The following is a 25,649-nucleotide window of genomic DNA, read 5'->3' as shown; positions in this document are numbered from 1 at the left end:
TAACTATAGAATTATAATAAACATTAAATTTCCATGATTCGAAAAGTTCACCGATCTAAATCGCAATTGAAGCATTTGGTTAAAAAAAAATATTTTTGCCCATATTGTGGCAGTGTGGTAATGATCTCAAATGAGTGCAGGAAACTATTTTAGGTTAAAGTTGAATTGAACAGTATAAAACAATCACAATTGGGAAAGACCCATTTAAAATAATTTAGAATATATGTGTTGCCACCCTAGGGTCACGAACTACTCATAAAGCAAATGTAGAACTTTTATTTCAAAGTCTGTAGAAATAGAAACTCCAGCACACTGGTGACCTTAATGCTCCAAAAATGTAACAGATCTTATATTTCAGTCTCAATAGGCCTTCATCAGGGATTTCTACTGATGTTATTAGGAGATCAGGACCAAACTTGTTTGTATGGTCTATGTTGAATCATGATAAGGTCTGATGATGGTGGGTGTCTCAAACTTTCAATAACACAGAGGTTTCTCCCTATTCTCTAATCAAAAACATAAAATACCATCAAAAATGTGAAAAATACCATGATATGATATTTTGGCCCTATCGCCCAGCCCTAACTGTGAGCATACAGTTTGTGTGCGTTTGTGTGAGAGAAAAAGGAAGGAGACTATACCGTAAGATACCTCATGCGATGTCAGCTAGAATTACCGCTCCTAATAGTAATTGCCTTCTCACATGATGTCTCACTGTAGTCTCATCACAGCCTAGTAATTGAAATTGTGTGCATGCGCCCCCATGCCTTTAATTTGTTTGTGTGTGTGGTTGATGTTTTCTCCTACTGACTAGAATAAATGTGTTCAACCTCTGTAGTGTATTATGAGCTTAAAATGAATATTTATGGAGTGTATATTTAAAAAAAAAAAAATTATATAACATTTTTTATGGGTGCCTTCAATGGGTAGGACAGTGTAATTACCAGAATGTAATGAATAGAACTGTAGCAAACACAGCCATTACAATGGCAAAATTTCCCCCTAGTCATACGACCTAGGTACAGATCTAGGATCAGCCTCCACTCCCCCAATCCTAACCTTAACCATTAGTGGGGAACATGCAAAACTGAATAAAGATCAGCTTCTGGAAGCAACTTCATCCTACTGCAGATATGACAGTATGAGTGTTTCTCTGTTCCTGTAGATGTCCAGGATCTGTGTCCGGCTCTGGACCTTCTGCGTTGTGCCATCAGAGACAATCATACTGAGGCCCAGAGCCGACAATTTTCAGAACAGCTGCTCAGCATCACCCTGGCCTTCCTCAACACACAAGTCAGGGCTGTCCTCTCCGCCACAGAGGGTAAGACATTTCTCTCGCCGCGTTCCCCATGCTTTTGCATGCACTGCTTGCAGGTTAAACCCATGTTCATTGCTACACACGCCAGTAGATTCTGGAGGTTGCTAACAAACTTTCAAAAAACATTTTGGATAAAATGACCACATGTAAATAAATAAAAAAACGTTTAAAAACCGTGAACAGTCCCTTTAAGATTTTTGAGGGGACACTGCATCAACCTGCTTGGCTACAGAATCCAGTTGCTGTAAGCATGATGCATTAGGAGTGCTGCCTCACTGAGCAGAGTCATGGTTGAGTGGTAACCCTCCCGTCTCTAGGCTCATGTACTACAACTCTGGAGACTGGGTTTCAAACCCTTCACACTACTATGCCTGATCCATTTCCCACTTTGTTTCTCACCTCTCTGAAATGAAATCAATCAAATTTGAAATCCACTCACTTTAAAATAAAAAAAATACTGCTATCTCAAGCAATCAGTCATGGCTGGCATGAAAACATCTGCGGGAGATTGCATCAACCTGCTTAGTTGCCAACTGTATAACAAAAAAATCAAGTTGACATTAGAATTTTGTTTGGTTCCACATGCAACAGTGAATTGAAATGAATTCATTAGGCCTTAATCTATAGATTTCACATGACAGGGCAGGGGCGCAGCTGTGGGTGAGCCTGGGAGGCCATAGGCCCACCCACTTGGGAGCCCAGCCAATCAGAATAGGTTTTTACCCACAAAAGGGCATTATTACAGACATAAATACTCTTCAGTTTCATCAGCTCTCCGGGTGGCTGGTCTCAGACGATTACGCAGGTGAAGAAACCGGATGTGGAGGTCCTGGGCTGGTGTGGTTACACGTGGTCTGTGGTTGCGAGGACGGTTGGACGTATTGCCAAATTCTTTAAAATGACATTGAAGGTGGCATATGGTAGAGAAATGAACATTCAATTCTCTGGCTATAGCTCTGATGGACGTTCCTGCAGTCAGCAAGCCAATTGCACGCTCCCTCAGAACTTGAGACATCTGTGGCGTTGTTGTTTGACAAAACTTCACATGTTTTGGATCTTTTATTGTAGCTCATGAGACATGGGACTAACACTTTACATTTTGCATTTATATTTTTGTTCAGTGTAGAAAAGTCTAGAAATAGAAACTCCAACACACTGGTGACCTTAATGCTCCAAAAATGTAACAGATCTTATATTTCAGTCTCAATAGGCCTTCATCAGGGATTTCTACTGATGTTATTAGGAGATCAGGACCAAACTTGTTTGTATGGTCTACGTTGAATCATGATAAGGTCTGATGATGGTGGGTGTCTCAAACTTTCAATAACACAGAGGTTTCTCCCTATTCTCTCATTTCTTTCTTCACAGAGCTGGATGAGAACCTGCAGGAGTGTGTGGAGATCTTGGATAGTTACGTCTCGGATCTGCGTACCTTCATGAAGAGGTTTCCCTGGCCAACAGGTGGCGACACTTCCACCCTTGTCCCATCCCCCATACCTGTAACTGAGGAGGTGGAGAATGATTACTGGAGTTCCCTCTCTTCTGAGGTAAAAACACAGTGAAGCTTTCAGAATAGCTACTTTATTGTCGATTCTTCCACTCAAATTAATTGATTTGCTGTCACAATCACACACACACACACACACACACACACACACACACACACACACACAAGAAGCAGAGTGGGCATGAATCCTCAGCGACATCCTAGATGGGTAATCATGATAATGGCTTGAATTTATGTCACACTTTTTAACCATAGGCCTCAAAGCGCTTGACCTTGTGCTAGGGTAACTCTTCTCATCCACAACAGCCATTTTGCACCAGAATGGTTCTCCCCAATTGGCTTTCATTAAATAATTATCTACAGTAATGACCAGATATCCGATTTCTGATACTGTGTGTGCGTCAAGGAGGTGGTCGAGCGGGCAGTGCTGACCAGGCAGATTCCCCGGGCCCAGGCCTACCTGAGGAGCCAGAACAGGCCAGATCAGCGGCTGGAGGAGTTGAGGAGTACGGGGCTGCGTCTGGCCTTCAACTGCCTCACACACAAAGACCTGGAGCAGGCCACTGCACTGCTCAGGAACATGGTGAGACTATGGCTATGTTCGGTTTGTTTTCACTAATCCATTCTGGAAGGATTCTGTATGGAGGAATGGTCTAAGATCCCTCCGGATGCGTTCTCCAACTCCATAAAACCTTTTAGAAAAAGGCTCATTGTCGTTATCCTCACAAGGTGAGGTATTGAAGGGTATTGAAAACTCGGGTGTCAATAATGTTGTCTTCTACCTTTTTTGAGAGAAAAAATATTACTTGTTTAACCAAATCTCTTTCTCTGAGCAATTGTATTAGTATAAAATAATTTAATTTCTCCCAAAAATGTAGCATACAATATAATAGCCCAGTATTTGAATTTATTTTATCTAGTCATTTTTTTTTCAGACCCCACTGTTGGTTGCCCTTAGAGTTGTTCAAAGTTGGTAGAATCTTATTCTAAATGATTCACAGCTGTAATGGCTGCCAAAAGGGCTTCCACCAAGTATTACCTCTGGGGTAATCTTTATATTCGTAGTTAGACAATGATGAACAATGGTAACAATATAAGATAAAACGAATTAAACGATATAGCAGCGAGCAGCAATGAACGTGGTTGAGGATGATCGAAAGGACACAAGATCAGTTGAATAGCAAAGCAAGCACTCTATCATGTAGGAACAATCTTCCTTTATGTGCAATCCTAAGTTTAAATACAACATTGAAGTGAATCTGATGAACGGTTCATGAGGAGAAGATGATTGCAGATCATTTTTAGCATTAGCGTTACATATGCAGTAATTAGTTATTAGTAGTTTCCTTGTTGTTTTTAGATATCAATACAAAATTCAGTGGGCTTCAACTTAGGGATGTCCATGATAGCGATGACAAGTTTCAAGTTGATAGGCTACCGTGGAGTGGATTTCCAGTGGTTTAAATTGACACGTAAAATCCCATTTGGATTTGCCATCTCTTAGCCAATCCCTTGGCTTTTCTCAAACTAAGTTAAGAGATGTACCATGGACCTGTTATTTATCCTTCATGAGAATATGTTTTCCCAAGATGGAGGAGAATCTTTCCTGATAGACCTTATGAAATGTGGTCAGCATTAGAAAAGACACTTACACACAAAGTTTCAAGTCTCTAGGTCAAACAGGGTGGTGAATAGGAGGGTTTAAGTGAGATTGCTTATAACAGAGCCACCTATAGGCCAATCGTGCCATACTTTTTCACCAAGTTCTTCATGGCCTCTAGTTCTGTGTGCCAAATTAGAAAAAAAGGTACCAATCTATGCTTCAGTTATTTGACTATGTCAAAAATATGTATTTGTCATCTAAGAAGAACAACAGCTTTGCTGTGAACCCCTAAAAAAGGTTTTCAACTTTGATAAATCTCACAATTACCCTTGGACAAAATAACTCAAAGATGTCACGCCCTGGTCTTAGTATTTTGTGTTTATATATTTATTTGGTCAGGCCAGGGTGTGACATGGGTTTATTTTGTGTTGTGTTTTGGTATTGGGGTTTTAGTAGGTATTGGGATTGTGGCTGAGTAAGGGTGTCTAGCATAGTCTATGGCTGCCTGAGGCGGTTCTCAATCAGAGTCAGGTGATTCTCGTTGTCTCTGATTGGGAACCATATTTAGGTAGCCTGGGTTTCACTGTGTGTTTTGTGGGTGATTGTTCCTGTCTCTGTGTTTAGTTTGCACCAGTTTAGGCTGTTTCGGTTTTCACGTTACGTTTATTGTTTTTGTATTGTTCATTTCATCATTCATTAAAGATGTATCGAATTAACCACGTTGCATTTTGGTCCGACTCTCCTTCGACGGAAGAAAGCTGTAACAAAAGACATTTAAGGGAGCTGATCTATAACATATTTAGACACAAGTTACGATGCAATGTCTACATGATCAAAACAAAGTTGAACCCTTAGCTACAAAGAAAAATGGTCAACTTACATATGGCTTAAACCTAAGCTCAGAAATTATAACCAGACCAAAACACCTATGATCCAGAACCCTATGTCACCTGACAAGAAATCAAAGAATCTTGTTGAGAACTGGGATACTGCTTCTGGTAATTGAATTAGGTAGGTTCAATGCCATAAATAAAGAAGAGCGGCTATAAACTGGTTATTTGTTTCGCAACAAAACCTACGTGTGCGCAGCTACGGGTTGGCTTACATTGTTGGCAACGTGAACTATATTTAATTTCCAATGTTTATTGAAAACATAAATACATTTGCATAATGAGCACTTGTTGTCTCTCAAACACATCGTTGCAGTTGTTGGAATGCTAGCTATCAATTTTTTTTACTATATTAGCATAGTCGTGACATCAGTCTCAAACCAAGACATTATATCATCACTAGATAAAACGAGTACTGTACTAGCTCCAGGGTGCCAATAATGCCAATAATGCCAATAATTGTCTTTATTTTTTTAATAAAACTGAAAATCCAAAGTTTTTTTCAATTTCATCTTGTTTTAGAAGAAATGTGGGATTTATTTTTTAATTCAAGGGTGCCAATACATTTGGCTGCAACTGTATGTATGTAAGCATGTGTGTACTTGTGTGCATGTATAAGTATGATCATTTTTCTTTGGATACAGCAAATACGGTGTCTTATAAGCCCATGTGGGTTGGGCATCATGAAGATTCACTCTAATATAATCAACCAAGTCATCATATAACATTACTTGACAGTGGTTACACTGCATGATTATTTTACATAACCCACAAGACGTAGACAGAGCTTTGCTATTCAATGTGCCCAGAGTCTGTGAAAACAGGGATGATGTTAGCATCTCACTCACACCCCATGACCCAGCAGGAATGTTGGTGTGTCCTCCATGACTAAATGGTCATTTCTCATGCAACTGAAACAGGAGTCTCCTTGTTTTTTGTTGTTGTTTGTACTGTGGATGAAAAAAAACACCGGCATTCTCTGTTTTCAGGGTTTCAACGTAAAGAAGCAACTGCATAACATATGCCTCTACACAGATGACCGGGGCCTAAGGGACTTTGTGGTAAGACCAGCATATCGCATCAAACATTGACTTTCATTATTTGGATGATTTGCCTGTTTTTAAAAACTCATTCCAGCCAGACAAGCGGGTACACTGCATTGAGTTGAAAAACATATCAACATCTCTTTATGAACATTACCTTTTGAACTCATTACCTTTTGAACTCAGAGGCGATTTATGATTTTGGGGGGGTTTCAATTACTGTGTGCAGGTGGAGGAGTTGTCAAAGCAGAGCTATTTGTCTGATGAAGAGACACAGAGGGTGGAATTCATCAAACAGATTGAGGCTTTGTGTGCGGTGCCTGAGACGCGCTGCACAGACCCTGTGGGCAGACAACGGTACGAGATAAAACGGTACCATCTATTCACTGCATTTGGTTTTTCAGTTTTATCTTCGTGTGCTTTTCTCCTGTCAGGATTTCTGACACTGTATCCATCTGGGTCGTGTTCTTTAGTCACCAAACAGAAGAAAACACATGTGAAGGTGGTCCCTCCCTTTTTGTGTCCTTAATGAACATGGCCCTGAATGCCAGTAGTTGTTTTTCTCTGCTTACATGACAAAATGTTAGCAGTAAACATTATTATTTATTTTTTTGCTCAATCATTTATCTTTAGTCTTGCTCTATGGCAATCACTTCCTGTTTTAATGTAGCAATACGGTACTGTGTACTGCTTTTTCTCAGGGTTCCTCAGATGTCCCAGACAGACCCAGGATCTAAGAGTCTGCTGGAGGAGCTGGTAGACCAGAGAGGCTCCCAGTCAGAACAGACACTGTGGAGCTCGCTCCGTCTGGACTGGGTCAGACATTGGGACCACAACACCCAGCGAGCCATCCTGCTGTCACGCCTACAAGACTCGGGTAGGACTCTCTTAACCCTGCATTCACACCCTATATGAGTCATTGTAAGTAGGAGATCCTGACTTGGAAAAACATTCAGCTTTCAAGTGGTAAATACAAGTTGGAAACTCGTATCATCTATGGACCCCGATTTCCCGTCATGCTGAACTCTGACTTCACCCACAACAGAAATTAATATGATGACAGCATTTTCTGCACTTAAATCCACTCCTATAATTAAATTCCTGTCAATTTGGTTATAGTCTATGTTCTATGAGTGGGTAAAACATTTATTTTCACCATGATTTAACTTCTAAGTGGTCTGCCTGTGCAATCATTAAATCGTGTTGTGCGTCAGAATTCCAAATGATCACATTTTCATAAAACTTTTTAAAAAATTAAAAAATACCTGCACTCCCGATCGCCATGTCAGCTCTGCTTCTAGCTCCTAAGCAACTTTGCACAAGAATTTCGCTTCACCCGCAATAACATCTGCTAAATTTGTGTATGTGACCAATACAATTTGATTTGATTACATGGTGCGTGCATACTTGTCTAGAACACATACACTACCATTCAAAAGTTTGGGGTCACATAGAAATGTCCATGTTTTTGAAAGAAAAGTTTTTTTTTTTTCTCCATTTAAAATAACATCAAATTGATCAGAAATACAGTGTTGACATTGTTGATGGTGGAGGCAATGTGATAGTCTCTGGGTGCTTTGGTGGTCAAGTGGGAGATTTGTACAGGGTAAAGGGATCTTGAAGGAAGACGATCACTCCATTTTGCAACGCCATGCCAGAACCTGTGGATGGCTCTTAATTGGAGCCAATTTCCTCCTACAACAGGACACTGACCCAAAGCACAGCTCCAAACTATGCAAGAACTATTTAGGGAAGAAGCAGTCAGCTGGTATTCTGTCTATAATGGAGTGGCCAGCACAGTCACCGGATCTCAACCCTACTGAGATGTTGTGGGAGCAGCTTGACCGTATGGTACGTATGAAGTGCCCATCAAGCCAATCCAACTTGTGGGAGGTGCTTCAGGAAGCATGGGGTGAAATCTCTTCAGACAACCTCGACAAATTGACAACTAGAATGCCAAAGGTCTGCAAGGCTGTAATTGCTGGAGGATTGCTGCAAATGGATGATTCTTTGACGAAAGTTTTGAAGGAAACAATTATTATTTAAATTACAAATCATTCTTTATAAATTTGTCAGCGTCTCGACTACATTTCCTATTCATTCATTTCATGTGTGTTTTCATGGAAAACAAGAACATTTCTAAGTGACCCCAAACTTTTGAACGGTAGTGGACATCCGTCTATATTTCGCTGAGATGTGCTCAATCTAAACAGTGGACCAAATGATTCAACTCCATTTTTTTCCTTCAACTACCATCACGCAACACGTGTGTGTGTGTGTGTGTGTGTGTGTGTGTGTGTGTGTGTGTGTGTGTGTGCGGTCGCACTGTGCCTGCGGGGCTGTTGCATTGCCACATCAACATCAGACTCCACAGAGCCACACGACCTGCAGTTTGAACATTGTAGATTGTAGATCATTGTAGATTGAACATTGTAGATTGAAGATTGTAACCTCCTAAATTGATAGTGCAGGTTGTTTTGGAGATTTTACAGTTAGCTACCTACTTCACATGCTGATGTTGACTTTGGTATTATCAGAGACACCTTATAGGCTTGGGGGGGTCTTGAGGCTGTGTGAGAGCGATACGATTTGACAGAATATTACAGATTTCCCCACACACACAGTAATGGTTGCACATTTTGGGCAAATCTGATGACAACCCGAATGTGTTCAGAGCATTCTGAGCCCAGACTGACATCTTTCCAAGAAGTAGATTAAGATAAAAACAACTTTGTTTAAGGCCTGTGCTCGTTTTCAAAGTGCCTGAAGCTGTTGTCTCTGCCTGCTGGTTGCTATATATGCGAGAGAGCATGCTCACATGAGAGAGGCAATGCGCACTTACAAAGACCTGAAGAGTGACAATTTTTTTCAGTGGAGATCTTATATGCTTTGTTCTACAAGCTAATCTTCATCAGCTAACATCACCTTTTTTTTAAAAAGCATTTATGTACAGTAATCAACACAAGCAGATAAAGGCTTCATAATTCATAAAGGTAATGTTAACTGACTGATGTTATCTCATAGAACAAAACGTATAAAATCTTATAAGCCCGTGTTAACCTCATACATTATTTTCGCCATATATGCCAAAACATTCTTTCCCCATTAATATCCCCAATTGGAATGGCCAACAAACAAGAGGTAGGAAATGTTAACTAATTTAATTTTTTTAGGATGAGCCCTATTATAAAAAGTATTGTTCTCCCATATTAGTATTATTTAACCCTGTAAATCATAGGAATTTGTGGTTTTGGGTGTATTATTCCTTGAAGGACAACAGCAAAACGTTATTTATCCCAAAATGTAATAGCTGTACTTTTAATTTATGGTTTACGTAGCTAGTTAGCAAGTGAATGGTCCCAAGTTGTTGTTCCGAGTTGACAAGTCGTTCCTCTGATAGGTTGTGAATGCGGCATAAGTCCTGTTCGTGCTAGGGCTGTCACTTTTTTCTCCCCAAACATTGATGTTAAAAAAAAATTGATGTGATGATGGAAAATGCAATATTGTCCAAAAATCCATATTGACATGCACTGTCTGCTACCAGAGGTTTAATACAAATCTATCACTTCTCATTGGAGTATACTGTCATTTAACCATCATTGTTTTGCTTTATATGGAAAGCCATCAACAGTTTGAGTCTACCATTCGGTGTTGTCTCCCTCATAAATTACCATGCTACCGCAAATTGAGCAACATAATAGCAGAGTGTGCAACATGACAGTGGAGCACCTGTCAATTGAAACAGCGGGAAACAACTGAAAGCAACTATATCAGACCTAATTTGGGGTGTCACAAGTATTCACCTTGGTTTTCTTCACATTTTATTGTGTTACAAAGTGTGATTCAAATTGATAGAATTACTCTGTATTGTCAAAGTGGAAGAAAAATTCTATATTTTTTAAAGATTAATGTTATACCTTGATTAGATAAGTAGGTGGTTTGAAATCTTCTTAGGTAGTTAGAAATCAGATACAAATCTGATTCCTGGCTGTGCGATTTGTCTGAACAGTCAAATCGGATTTATTTGCCCTCAGGTGGTTTTTAGACGGTTATTTGACATATCTTGTTGCTTGCTAGTTACTCTGTAGGGTGTTTACCCATAAGAGTATTATTTAATTCAGTGTTTATAAAGAAATATTCATTCTATATTTTAATATTTTTTATTTCACCTTTATTTAACCAGGTAGGCTAGTTGAGAACAAGTTCTCATTTACAACTGCGACCTGGCCAAGATAAAGAAAAGCAGTTTGACACATACAACACAGATTACACATGGAATAAACAAACATGCAGTCAATAATACATACCCTATGTCTCTTCACAAGTTACAGACTATTTGCAAATGAGAACTTGTTCTCAACTAGCCTACCTGGTTAAATAAAGGTGAAAAAATATATATATATATATCCAGTCATTCTCGTTATCTCAGTGTGTGTCCCTCAATGTCATTCCGCTTGAATGTCTTCGGGTCTGCATTTTTAAAGGTCAAGTACAAAATGGAGGACATTAACAATCCCCCCCCATTTGTGCCCATAGTGCAGAATAATTACTTAAAAAGCTGGACCGCTCCAGATCTGAATGGCAAGTGTCTGTAAGCTTTTCTTCCAGCACATAACTGATTACAAATCTTACCCAATTGCCATGATTTCTTAAGTTGATTATTTAAGTCCGGTGTTAAAGCTGGGCTGGGACAAAACCCTTCACACACTCTTGCTCTTCAAGACTTTCTGCAATGACTGAAACAGACCAATGCAGGAGAACAGTTGTTCCAGGTTGTAACAGCTTTCCTAGTTCAGAGGTGATAAGACTCAGGGACACCCATTGGTTCTGGAATAGAAAAGGTTCAATTAAGGTTTGCAATTTGGCGTCAATAACGTGACAGTAATTCTAACTAAAAAAATGTGTGATGTGTGAATATCAATTAATGTAAACCCCACCATAGCAGGTTGGACTAAATAAGGTTACATAAACATGCCTACTACTAATAAGCATCTGCTGTCCAGAGGCTAACAGCAAACAGATCAATGTTTTCCCCCTAGTAAAGTTGGCACACTGTTGACTTTTCTTGCATTACTCATCTCGTGTATTTACTGTATTCGATACTATTCTATGGTATCTTAGTCACTTAATGTTTACATATCTGTCATTACTCATCTCATATGTATATAGTGTTTTCTATACTATTCTGCGGTATCTCATTCACTTGATAATGTTTACATATCTTGCATTACTCATCGCATATGTATATACTGTATTCTATACTATTCTACGGTATCTTAGTCACTTAATGTTTACATATCTTGAGTTACTCATTGCATATGTATATACTGTATTCTATACAGACTCTCTGACATCGCTTGTCCATATGTATATCGTCTTAATTCATTCCTACAGTACTTAGATTTGTGTGTATTGGGTGTATGTTGTGTAATTTGTTAGATATTACTGCTCTGTCTGAGCTAGAAGCACAAGCAAATTAGATTTGATTTGAGAAAGGATGCTAATCAGTCCATCTCTGAAACCTCTCAAAAAGCTAGACCAAAATAATACAGCTAGCTGCTAGGGTAGCTACAAGGCAGGTAGTACTTGAAGTACTCCCCTACAGACACAAACAAACATCAAGAACGCTTAGCCTCACCATCTAGGTTAGCTAGCTAGTTAACTAGCAAGCTAGACAGTTAGTTTATAAAAGCCAAAGTAAGCTAATGTAGCCATCTAGCCAGCCTAATGTTGCTTACAAGCTAGCAATCATCAGCTAGCTCGCTAGGTAACAGGTATTGTGTAAACTTGAAAACTTGCCCAAGACAGTTCACATAATTGTTCATTAAAAAAATGGAGCAAGTGTATTTATTACAAAATGTTGCTAAAATTAGATAGTTAATCTTGAGATTTTTACCTTTGCCTCGATTTGGCATTCACGTCTCTGAGTTGAAACACGGCGCTGCACTTTCCAGAATGACCACCTAATTAGTAGGAATAAAGAACTTTTCCCACCAGAGCTGCACACATTTACAAGCACAGACTTTTGTTCCAATTGTGCAAACCCCATCCATTATCTCAGCCAAATATGGCTAGCAGGAAGGTTCCTCACTTTTTCCATGGCTAAACCAATTAGGCTCATAATTAAACAATTATATTCATATTTACAGATGACATACACATTTGTTATTAAGGCACATGAAAGTTCACATGTTCCCGATGGCATTTCTGCCAAATAACGCATTTTGATAAAAAATAAATAAAAAAAACAATATAAAATTGCCTCCTGTGAAGTAGTGACGTGCGACATACGACTCAATTCTTGAAAAGGATCACAAATTTTACGTGCAAATCATACTTTACATGCTTGTACATTTATGTCTCTAATTACTTTCATATCTTCCGCTCATTAACTACAAATTTAGTGTGGAAGGGTGATATTTAAGATATTTAATATTACGTTTTTCTTCAAATTCAATACTGTATTGAGCAGTTAAATGAGCAGTTGACACTATTTTCAACCTGTGTTTATGTTTGTCCAGCAGCTGTCAGTTCCTGTGACCCGGGGGTCCTGTGGTCATACCTCACCTCCCACCACGACCAGCGGAGGGTCACCGAGTGGATTGAGAGCCTAGCCGCCCAGAATGGTGACCCTTCCAGCGCCCCACAGTGGCCCGCCCTCACGGCAGAGGTGGTCAACAACAACACCCGGTGCAGCGCCCACATGAGGAACCACATCCTCTACATGTTGGCCAGGTAGACCCTATTCTGGGATCATCTTTGTCCTGTTTGAGGACAGTAAAGTATTAACTATCTGTTCATCTCTCGTGGATGCATGTAAAATATGATGGTTAGGTATAGGTATCGTAAGACTCTTTAAACACGGCACTTCGCCCGGGTTACATCTTAGTGGGCGTGGCTTATACTGGGTACAGTGCACTTTTTTGTATTTATTTTTATTTAGCCTTTATTTAACAAGGCAAGTCAGTTACGAAAAAATTCTTAGGCGAACTTTGTGCCCGATGCGCATACATGTAAAAACGTTTTACCAGACACAAACTCCGTCGACATGAAATGATGGTGAGTTAAGATATTTGTAGGCAACTAGTGTTGCACTGTATACCGAAGCTTGGTTCATTACTAGAATTTTTTGTGAAATCAACTAAAATTATTGAAGTTATTAGAAAATGTATTTGCCCAAGTTTATCATAAGACATGTACAGAATGTACACTACCAGTCAAAAGTTTTACAACACCTACTCATTCAAGGGTTTTTCTTTATTTTTACTATTTTCTACATTGTGGAATTATAGTGAAGACATCAAAACTATTAAATAATACATGTAATCATGTAGTAACCCAAAAATTGTTAATAAACCAATCAAAATATGTTTTATATTTGAGATTCTTCAAATAGCCACCCTTTGCCTTGATGACAGCTTTGCACACACTTGATATAGGTCACCAAGTGCTAACAGTCCGTATCTAAATAATATGTGTGAAATTCTTGATAGTGTATGTGATGTAAATAGAGAGGTCTACTTTCTTGGGGACCTGAATATTAACTGGTTTTCAACATGCTGTCCGCTCAAGAGGAAGCTCACTGTGTGAGAACCAGGGTGTTTACAACCACCTACCAGGGTGTTGGTTTACCACCACCTACCAGGGTGTTTACAAACACTACAGGAAAAATATGATTCATATGTATTGATCACGTTTGTACTAATACTGTAAAACGTTGTTCTAAAGTTGTATCCGTACCCATTGGATGCAGGGATCACAATATAGTGGCTATATCTAGGAAAGACAAAGTTCCAAAAGCTGGGCCTTAAATAGTGTGTATGAGATCATACAAAAGGATTTGCTGTGACTCTTACAGTGGGGCAAAAAAAGTATTTAGTCAGCCACCAATTGTGCAAGTTCTCCCACGTAAAAAGATGAGAGAGGCCTGTAATTTTCATCATAGGTACACTTCAACTATGACAGACAAAATGAGAAAAAAATCCTGAAAATCACATTGTAGGATTTTTAATGAATTTATTTGCAATCCAAATATAATGATAATGGTCTGTGCAACCTTTTGAAGGGCATCTTTAATATGAAGGCATACTCTAGTGCAGGAGTGTCCAACCCTGTTCCTGGAGAGCTATCTTCCTGTATGTTTTCGCTCCATCACCAGTTGTAACTAAACTGGTTCAGCTTATCAACCATCTAATAGAATCAGGTGGGTTGGAGTGAACCTACAGGATGATGGCTCTCCAGGAACAGGGTTGGACACCCCTGCTCTAGTGTCTCACTCTTCATGGTCACATTCTGGCATTGATGTCAGAGACCTCTTTAGAACCACAGACTTATCAGTTGTAACAGATCTTTTCCTTCTTCAAATTCATTCCCACACACCATATGTGTTAACATTTTGAAAAGCTCCTGTTTGTTAGTTGGATTTCTGGGAAAGTCAGAAATTACATAGAAAGCTTCCATCGGATGCCTTTCCCTCACTTTTCTCTCATTGACTGTCCCACACTATTGATTCTACTGCAGTTTTACAACTGGTGCTCTACCCAAGGCAGGAAGATACTACTACCATATTCGCCAAATGTGTCAATGATTTTGACATCAGAAGAAGAGGGCGTGGTGGGAAGGAGTCTACAGCAATCAGGCCTAGCAGATCAGAGTTTTTGATTAGCAGGTTAAACATTCCGGTAGTTGTAAGGATTGGAGGACATGGGTTATTCTCATGAGAGAAAAACTTGTTCAGGTTTCCATCTCGAAACTTGCTCGCTATGTAAAGTTGAAAGTGTACAATCACATTTTAATGCTGATATTAGCTTTTTCTCCTTTGTGACTGGCCTTGCCTTAATTTTTAAACAGTGGTACATTTTCCCTCTTATTGCTCTGGTGGATGGATGTGTTCCTATCCACAATGACTTCCTTGAGGGATTGAGAAGTGCCGAGTTTCTCAGTGGTAATGAAATCTTTGCTTGCACAATTGCATGTATCCAAAACCAGAAGCCCTGGACATTTATCTAGGAATGGATTCCCCTTACTTGAGATTGTTGCACAAGCTGACCATTTGATGCCTGGTGTGATAAACTTTGCTCGTGTTGAAGGTTTTGTGTTAAAAGGGGACACTACATTCAAAAGCTGGGATTCAAAATCAACCAGTAGTATGTCCTGCTACTACCATCCATCTCCAGAAGGCAGTAGGGTTCTCCGTTCCTTTTAGTGGGTTTCCCCTGTTCCTTTTACCAGCTAATTGTTTTGCACATGGGCTTGGTCAAGTGGCATGCATTAGAACCTGTTTTGTGTTTTTGGCAAGACCAGGAAGTCTGAGAATCTTGCTAAAGTTAGCTGGTAGAGCTTTCATGTCTCAAATGTGGATAGGAATCCACCTTGCATAGTTTGTTCTGTCCAGTGCAAAGAACCAAGGCCTCTAATGTTCCAACATAAAGACCAAAATCTCTAGTTATGTGTGTCCAGACAAATATCATCACTCGTCTTTCAAATTCAAGAACAATGTTCCAGAACTGGAATGTTGAATACCTGCTTTCCATGTATGAAAAGAAGTGCATGTGGATTCGAACAGTCAAACATCTTTCAGGAATTTTGACAATGAACATAAAGTAACTTGATGACTGTGCCTGGTTTTGGTCAAGTGTGCTGCCACTCCAGCAAATGCTTACCCAGCACCTTACAACGTTCCCTGTTGGTCCCTTAGCATTTTCCCTCAGGACATTAGCTGGGTAGCTGTCTGGAATTAATATTATATGTTGACTGTTTTGAATACCTTTAGCTAGCTAACCAACAAGACCTAACATTTTAAGTGAACAAAATCTGTGGTTATTGTTTGTTGACAGAACAACCATGTGTCCGGTTTAAAGTCTTATTGCAATTACACATGTTCCCAATCAATTAGCTACATAATGTAACTTCTAGAGCGTGTTGGCAATACTATCTGTAAGGTTACTCAGTCGGTCGAGCAGTGAATTTCAAACAGATTCAACCCAAGACCAGAGAGGTTTTCTAATGCCTCGCAAAGAAGGGCACCTATTGCTAGATCGGAAGAAAGAAAAAAAGCAGACATTAAATATCCCTTTGAGCATTGTGACGTTATTAATTACACTTTGGATAGTATATAAATACAGCCAGAGAGGAAGGAAACAGCGGAGAGGAGAGGAATGAAACAGCTCAGGGATTTCACCATGAGGCCAATGGTAACTTTAAAACATTTACAGAGTTTAAAATGAGTGTGATATGAGAAAACAACTGAGGATGGATCCACAACACTGTAGTTACTCCACAATACTGACATAAATGGGAGAGTGAAAAGAAGTAAGCCTGTACAGAATACAAATGATCCAAAACATGCATCCTGTTTGCAACAAGGCACTGAAGTAAAACTGCAAAAATAATTGGCAAATAAATTAACTTCATGTCCTGAATAGAAAGTGTTATGGTTGGGGCAAATCCAACACAACACATCACTGAGTACTACTATTCATATTTTCAAGGATGGTGGTGGCTGCATCATGTTATGGGTATGCTTGTGATCGGCAAGGACTGGGTCATTTAAAGAAAATGTAAACCCTAGAGGAAAACCTGGTTCAGTCTGCTTTCCAACAGACACTGGCAGACAAATTCACTTTTCAGCAAGAAAATAACCTAAAATAGAAGGCCAAATATACAGTCGTGGCCAAAGGTTTTGAGAATGACAGAAATATTAATTTTCACAAAGTCTGCTGCCTCAGTTTGTATGATGGCAATTTGCATATACTCCAGAATGTTATGAAGAGTGATCAGATGAATTGCAATTATTGCAAAGTCCCTCTGCCATGCAAATGAACTGAATCCCTCCAAAATGTTTCCACTGCATTTCATCCCTGGCACAAAAAGACCATCTGACATCATGTCAGTGATTCTCTCGTTAACACAGGTGTGAGTGTTGACGAGGACAAGGCTGGAGATCACTCTGTCATGCTGATTGAGTTTGAATAACAGACTGGAAGCTTCAAAAGGAGGGTGGTGCTTGGAATCATTGTTCTTCCTCTGTCAACCATGGTTACCTGCAAGGAAACACGTGCCGTCATCATTGTTGTGAAGAAGGCTTCAGGGCGCCCAAGAAAGTCCAGCAAGTGCCAGGACCGTCTCCTAAAGTTGATTCAGCTGCGGGATCGCGGCACCACCAGTACAGAGCTTGCTCAGGAACTGCAATAGGCAGGTGTGAGTGCATCTGCACGCACAGTGAGGCGAAGACATTTGGAGGGTGGCCTGGTGTCAAGAAGGGCAGCAAAGAAGCCACTTCCCTCCAGGAAAAACATCAGGGACAGACTGATATTCTGCAAAAGGTACAGGGATTGGACTGGTGAGGACTGGAGTAAAGTCATTTTCTCTGATGAATCCCCTTTCCGATTGTTTGGGGCGTCTGGAAAAAGGCTTGTCCGGAGAAGACCAGGTGAACGCCACCATCAGTCCTGTGTCATTCCAACAGTAAAGCATCCTGAGACCATTCATGTGTGGGGTTGCTTCTCAGCCAAGGGAGTGGGCTCACTCACAATTTTGCCTAAGAACACAGCCTTGAATAAAGAATGGTACCAACACATCCTCCTAGAGCTACTTCCCCCAACCGTCCAGGAACAGTTTGGTGACGAACAATGCCTTTTCCAGCATGATGCAGCACCTTGCCATGAAGCAACTAAGTGGCTCAGGGAACAAAACAAAACATCTATATTTGGGTCCATGGCCAGGAAACTCCCCAGACCTTAATCCCATTGAGAACTTGTGGTCAATCCTCAAGAGGCGGGTGGCCAAACAAAAACCTGCAAATTCTGTCAAACTCCAAGCATTGATTATGCAAGAATGAGCTGTCATCAGTCAGGATGTGGCCCAGAAGTTAATTTACTGCATGCCAGGGCAGATTGCAGAGGTCTTGAAAAAGAAGGGTCAACACTGCAAATATTGACTCTGCATCAACTTCGTGTAATTGTCAATAAAAGCCCTTGACACCTTTGAAATGCTTGTAATTATTATTCCATAGTAACACCTGACAAAAATATCTAAAGACACTGAAGCAGCACACTTTGTGGAAATTAATATTTGTGTCATTCTCAAAACGTTTGGCCATGACTGTACACTGGAGTTGTTTACCAAGATGACATTGAATGTTCCTGAGTGGCATAGTTACAGTTTTCACTTAAATCGGCTTGGAAATCTTTGGAAAACCTTGAATGGCTGTCTAGCACTGATCAACAACCATCTTGACAGAGTTATAATGTGCAAATATTGTACAATACAGGTGTGCCAAGCTCTTAAACCTTGTTCACATTGCAGGCCTTAATGCTCAAATCAGTTTAGTTTTTAAAATCAGTTTTGGAATACTGCCTGTCCAAACAGCAAGTCACAAGTGACCAAATCGGATTTGTGTATGTTCAGACAGCAGTCATTTGCTGACATGGCTACCCTAGTTGTCATAGTGACAACAGGTGTGTGTGCAGGGATGTAGATTGATTGGTGGGGGTTCTCCTGTTTCCTATCACTTAGAAGTTATGTAGCAAGCTTAGGTGACATCAATGCCTGTCATGTATGTTTGCCAGTTGTTTTGAATGTTCAAAATCATAAGGTAAGAACACTTTTAAAGCCTCAAAGGATAAGATGATCCAACTTTCAAATTGAGGCCTTTTTGGCTAACCACAACAGTCAACTAGCTAGCTAGGTAGCTGTTTAGCTTTTTAGCACATTCACTAATTTGTTTCCAAACTATTTACAAGCTAATTAGCTACCACATGTTATTGTCAAACTGTCAACCGAGTACCTAGCAACCAACAACGTATGCCAAGAAACCGTCTAAAAAAAACACTTCAGGGCAAATAAATCAGATTTTACTGTTCAGATACAAGTCGCATGGTCAGGAATCAGATTTGACTTCAAACCACCTACGAAAGTGATCTGAAATGTGGATTGAAATATCAGATTCCATGTGCTTTTTGGTTGTTCAGATTGCAGGAAAAATAACAGATTTGAATCGGTTATGCAAAGAAATTAGATTTGAGTCACTTCAAACTGCCAATGTGAACAAGGCTTTAGAGACTTAACCCAGAATGACTCACAGCTGTAATCGCTTCCAAATGTCATTCTAACATGTATTGTCGCAGGGGTGTGACTACTTTATGTAAATTCGATTTCTTTATCTAATTTTTAAATAAAATTGCAAAAAAATCTATAAACGTGTTTTCACTTTGTCATTATGAGGTATTGTGTGTAGATGGGTTAGATAAAAACTAAATGCAATCAATTTTGAATTCAGGCTGTAACACAACAAAATGTGCAATAAGTCAAGGGGAATGAATTTCTGAAGGCACTGTATGTTTAGTAGAAGAAATACTGGAGCCAAAATCTCAAAAATAAAGGGAAAAAAAGTATTATATTAAGGTGCTTCTTTCTGGATTAGTAGGCTTACTTGTGAGCCCACCATAGTAGAAGCAGAGAAGCAAACTCACAGTAAAAAATGTAGGCAAGTGTCGGCCTCTTGTGGCCAAACTGGTATTGCACCCTACACTGCTGAATACACATGATGAATAGTCATATATGATATATTACACTAGATGTGTAAGAAAGCTATGTTAGCTGCTAACCTCCATCACCCACCACTCTCTTTGCAGGAGAGGAGTGTTCATCCAGGCCGAGATGGCTGATTTTGAACAGCTGTTGTGGAGGCTGGGCCAGGCAGGTGGGGTGATGCAGGCCAGCCCACCCATTCCCCAGTACCGCTCCCCTCAAGGACACGACTTACACACACGCTTCATCCACCACTGCCTGGACAATGGCCTTCGCTACCTGCTCTACACCTACCTGGAGCACAACAGGTGAGGGAAAGGGACAATCAATATTTCATTACTATTTGCTAGGAGGAGGCTATGGCTGAATCTCAAACCGAACACTTGGCCACAGAGCCCTTGCTGATGTGTTCAGTGTTTCCAAAAATGTTTCAGTGAGAATTTCTACGATAGCCTGGCTAATCCGAGTCACTCGACTCACAGCGAAGGATGGTCTGGATAGGAGGCTATTATAAATGCAGTATTCGTGCAATTTTTCATTGAGAATCACTATTGGCTCCTTAATTTGTCGCTAGATGACATTTTGCCATTGCCGCAGCAAAGTCACAGCACCAATTTGCCTTGCTGCGGCACAGGTGCGGGCGTCAGATGAGTATGGCAGTCGCCATACCCTAGCTCAAGACCAACAATTTAAAGTAGGCCATTTTTTTGTGGGAACTAAAATCATTCCAATCCCGATTTAACATGCAATAGCTGTTTAGAGTATTGCTTGGCTGGCTTTAGGACCATGGGGAACATCGCTCGGCCTGGGCTCCTTTTCTCTCACTTTTAGAATGCAGAGTATGCCAGTGTGCTTTGCCAGTCAGCTGTTTAGGCAAAAATATACATGTCCTGTTTTTGGCTTCAAAGACGACAATTGTAGGCTATAATATAAACTCAGCAAAAAAAGAAACGTCCACTTACTGTAAACTGTGTTTATTTTCAGCAAACTTAACAGGTGTAAATATTTGTATGAACATAAGATTCAACAACTGAGACAAACTGAACAAAGTTCCACAGAAATGGAATAATGTGTTCCTGAACAAAGGGGGGAGTCAAAATCAAAAGTAACAGTCAGTATCTGTTGTGGCCACCATCTGCATTTAGTACTGCAGTGCATCTCCTTCTCATGGACTGCACCAGATTTGCCAGTTCTTGCTGTGAGATGTTAACCCACTCTTTCACCACGGTACCTGCAAGTTCCCGACATTTCTGGGGGGAATGGCCCGAGCCCTCACCCTCCGATCCAACAGGTCCCAGACTTGCTCAATGGGATTGAGATCCGGGCTCTTCGCTGGCCATGGCTGAACACTGACATTCCTGTCTTGTGGGAAATCATGCACAGAACGAGCAGTATGGCTGGTGGCATTGTCATGCTGGAGGGTCATTTCAGGATGAGCCTGCAGGAAGGGTACCACATGAGGGAGGAGGATGTCTTCCCTGTAACACACAGAGCTGAGATTGCCTGTAATGACGACAAGCTCAGTCCGATGATGCTGTGACACACCGCCCCAGACCATGACGGCCCCTCTGCTTCCAAATCGATCCCGCTCCAGAGTACAGGCCTCGGTGTAACGCTCATTCCTTCAAATATAAACGAGAATCCGACCATCAATAGAAAGGCTTCTTTAGTGTCCTAAGTTTTCATAACTGTGACCTTAATTGCCTACCGTCTGTAGGCTGTTAGTGTCTTAACGACCGTTCCACAGGTGCATGTTTATTAATTGTTTGTGGTTCATTGAACAAGCATGGGAAACAGTGTTTACACCCTTTACAATGAAGATCTGTGAAGTTATTTGGATTTTTAAGAATTATCTTTTGAAAGACAGGGTCCTGAAAAAGGGACGTTTCTTTTTTTTGCTGAGTTTATGTGCATTGTCATGCAGTGACTGGAAGATAATTGAGACAATGCAAATCATTAATGAATACTTATTTGGGCTAAAAAAAAGTTTACTTCTTCTTCCTGTCGGCCAACTTCATCATCATATTCTGCCTGCATCCCTAATCCCTCTAGCCCAAAGACAGGCAGATGGCGATATTGAGTCGTTTCATCTTACTGTACAAAGGCAATGTATGCAGCTGTCATTACACTCGTGTCCCGCGTGAGCCAGTTTGTACATAAAACATTCTCCATTCAGCCTGTAAAGGCATCGATTTCCTCCTTACCTCAATTTAAAGGAGATAAGGCGGGGAATTTGAAAAAAAATATGCATATTAAATGTCTAGGAATGCTAGTCCTGGATGTTGTGTATAGTGTTCAGCCAATCAGGTTGCAGCAGTTTGTTGTTTACGCCTGGCTCAACGCAGGGTACAACATCAGGAATTAGCATTAGCCATTCTAGCATGGTGGTGTAAAATGAGGTTTCATAGAGAAAGTATGCATATTTTCCCAGTTTTTTTTCTCTCGCTGCCATGCTATTAAATCGAGTTAAGGAGGGGATGTTTTCAGTACGAACCGGTACATGGGGGATACGAGTGTATAGCCCGCTGCATACACTGCTTTTGGACCGTAAGATTAAATGTGGGTAGATGCTCAATTCGCCCGCCTCATTCTCACAAATGTATCCCTCTGTTTATGAAGTTTTTCATTCAACATGTGGCAATGAGAAATTGGTGCTACAATACCTGTTTTAAGAAATACTGCACCTTCAAGCACAACTCCTTAGCTAGATGTAAACTTGTGCGACTAAAGCCGGGCGTGCACTGCACGATTTTTGGCCCCAATTTAGCTGTCCCAGACATGTTTTTGAGATCGGAGACAGAATCCCCATGTCGTTGCCTACTCAACGCTCTGCCATCATCAACGCTCGTTTAGTAAGAGCAGATCAGAGACACAATCTTAGGGCTAGCGATCCCGTCGTTGTCGGCACAATGCTCTTGTAGTGTGAGATGTGCAACGTATGACAGGTTTTGAGAACAGTGATCAGAAATGGCCAGTGAGCTCGCCAGTAAGATGATGACTTTGCATCACCCAGAATGTGTAGACTTTCGAGCAGGAGCGACGACTACTACCAGTATGCGTTTATACTTTTAGAAGCCAAATTGTAAAGCTGTTACAGCTCTGAAGTTCACAAGCACTGTTATTAAATTCAAATTGTATTGGCTAGATATTTCATCTCTGTATGGCAGAGGCAGCTTTGAGCCACAGCATGTTCTAGCTACGTTAACAATCTGTTCATGTGGTCACATCGTTGTTTTCGCGAGACAGAGTGGTATTGAGCATCCTCATGATGCAAAAACGTTCAAATTCATTACAGATTTCTTGATGATTCATTCAGACTATTTTGAGGGCGGCAGGTAGCCCAGCGGTTTGAGCATTGGGCCAATAACCAAAAGGTCTCTGGTTCAAATTCCCAAGCTAACAAGGTGAACAATCTGTCTTTGTGCCCTTGAGCAAGGCACTTCACCCTAATTTGCTCCAGGGGTGCCATACTACTTTGGCTCACCCTGGAAAAACAATTTGCTCCAGTGTATGTGACAATAAAACAAAAATATTTTTCTTTAGTAGTGGCTTTGTTGTGCCTCGGGAGCCGAGTTGGCACAGGATGCCCACTTGGTAGAGAGGCTGCGGAAAGACACAGTGGAGCCCTCGATCACTCGACAACTAACTGTTGAGATTGACTTGTGTTCGGTTTGAGATTCAGCTGATGTATTGTATTTCTTGTATTAGGAGCTTACTGATCTTGGTTTTGAAAGTATTTTCAATTGTCAAACAAACAATCTCCAATTGAAGCTATTTGTGGCTCAGATGACACTGCATTTGTGAAATATACTGTGTGTTTTTGTAGCTCGTGCTCCATCTTTGTTTTCTTTCTTTGTATCAGGTTGACACCCAGGAATTGCCCTGCTCTAGCTGATAATGGTCTATATGAAAGTCACCCGTGGTTTGAAATGCTGGTGAAAATGCAAGAGATTACCAGAGACCTCTCAGGTATGGCAGTTTTAGTTATGTGGTGATGGGTTCTGATTTCTTAACCTTTCATCATGAAATATACTTATTCATTTCACTGAGGGAGAGAGGGTAATGTATAACGTTTACATTATGTCAGGATATGTTATTGTTAGCCATCAGGGATCCTATGGGAGGAGAAGAGACAGTCGGGTACCAGTCACCATGACAGCCATGAGTTGGAGAGGAGTGAGGAACTTGGGCAGTGGTCAGGTTAGATGAAGTGAGGAATAACTTCTGGATATCAACAGAGGTGTATTGGCCGTCCAGATGTGTAAGGAGGGGCTCAGCATAGGAGAAAGGGTTAAATGTCAGTGTTTGTGTGAATATGTTATTTGTCTTATGCAGATGTATGACCCAGTGGGTGAATAAACTTGGTTTGAGGTTGATTAAGCATCCGGGAGTTTTTTTAGTCTGTTTAATTTTAACCTAATAGTGGTATGTCATGTTTTATTGTTGGTGCTTAAGGTTGATTTATAGTCTGTCTTACGAAATGTCTCTAGACCATTAGAATGCGACAAAGCTACATTGAATGTATACTCATGCCGACTGTCTGTAGACTGTCAATGCGACTGTCATTTTCCTTGTTGCATAGGCATGAAATATTTTCAACTTTGAACCTGTCGTTGGGGCCATTGTTAGGAAAGCCTGATTTTGACAGCATCAAGAAGTTCTACATTTCTGTTCAAATGAAAGTTGTCTACAGTCTAAACAGATATGTTCGGTCATCATTTGAACTGTCTAGCAAGCAAACAGCGAACTAAAACACTGTTGCTTTCAGTTGCTTTCAGTTGCCTGACTTGCTAGATTAGCATATCCTAAATACTTTTTTAAACTAATGGGTTTATTGGTATAGAGCAGGTATGCTATTTGGAACACCAGGCTGCTGATGTCATGCAGTCCTATTTGTTTTTGACATGTAGTTTGGCGAGTCATTAATAACCATTAAACGTGTGTCTCGGTCCTGTAGATCCAGAACGCGTGTTCCAGGCCAGTCTGACCAGTGCCCAGGTCCTCATCCCAGGCAGCCAGGCCATGGTTAGCAGCATGCTCCTGGAAGGACACAGTCTTCTGGCCCTCGCTACCATCATGTTTGCCCCGGGTGGCATCGACCAGGTCTGGACCTTTTCTCTCCTCAAAAGCCTTATATTTGGTAACCGCGTGATGCTATGTGATAACTGCACGAGGGTATCTCACCTTATAATTCTGCCTTCAGCGATTTCCTAGGCAGGAAACAGGAATTTCATGCATATAGTTTGTTTTATTTCCCATAGTGGCCATTTTTGGAATGTGGTGATCAGGCTGGTTCCACCAGGCTATTGGCCAAAAAGTGAACAGCTCCATCAGTGCAAGACAAAACCTAATCTATTGACTCATACAGTATAGTAAAATGATCACAACAAAACAACCAACTTTCAATGCTCATGTTCTTATTGGGTATGTGTTAGAGGAATTTAATTCCTATATGTTCAATAACCAATTCAATTATAACGAAGCAAAACACTATGTCCGTTTCTAATCATTTGTAAGGTTCTTATTTGCATAAAATAGACAAAGATCAGTCTCAAAATTAATCAATAGAGTTTATTCCCGAGAGCTCCGGTTATAATACCATGTACATTGGTTTATATACCTCAAATTTCATCATAAATGTCCCTCCTCTCAGACACAAGGTCAATATAGTTCACAAGCCTCCTCACATTGTCTGCCACCTGTTAAACAATCTACTACAAGCCCAAGGTCTCTCCCCTCCCTGGGTAGGGACAGAATG

The 25,649-nt window shown here is 40.5% G+C and overlaps 1 protein-coding gene across 5 annotated transcripts in view; it reads left to right on the top strand.

Annotated features, from left to right (window-relative positions):
* The window catches only part of spg11 (SPG11 vesicle trafficking associated, spatacsin), an 84,769-nt gene that overhangs the window by 10,441 nt on the left and 48,679 nt on the right, over positions 1-25,649 (top strand). For 2 of the 5 annotated variants that reach the window (XM_024378952.2, XM_024378949.2), the window contains exons 9-18: positions 1,166-1,321; positions 2,687-2,865; positions 3,232-3,408; positions 6,308-6,379; positions 6,591-6,733; positions 7,063-7,238; positions 12,883-13,096; positions 19,996-20,199; positions 23,754-23,860; positions 24,849-24,994. In XM_024378952.2, coding sequence (XP_024234720.1) covers positions 1,166-1,321; positions 2,687-2,865; positions 3,232-3,408; positions 6,308-6,379; positions 6,591-6,733; positions 7,063-7,238; positions 12,883-13,096; positions 19,996-20,199; positions 23,754-23,860; positions 24,849-24,994 — 1,574 coding nt within the window. The remainder of the gene's footprint in view (positions 1-1,165; positions 1,322-2,686; positions 2,866-3,231; positions 3,409-6,307; positions 6,380-6,590; positions 6,734-7,062; positions 7,239-12,882; positions 13,097-19,995; positions 20,200-23,753; positions 23,861-24,848; positions 24,995-25,649) is intronic. The other 3 variants (XM_024378954.2, XM_024378953.2, XM_024378951.2) reach the window with 3 other exon arrangements.

This window comes from Oncorhynchus tshawytscha, linkage group LG19 (genome assembly GCF_018296145.1).
Source record: "Oncorhynchus tshawytscha isolate Ot180627B linkage group LG19, Otsh_v2.0, whole genome shotgun sequence".
Lineage (NCBI taxonomy): Eukaryota > Metazoa > Chordata > Actinopteri > Salmoniformes > Salmonidae > Oncorhynchus > Oncorhynchus tshawytscha.
The sequence above is the reverse complement of the archived record's forward strand: the minus strand, read 5'-3'. Positions and strand labels throughout refer to the sequence as shown.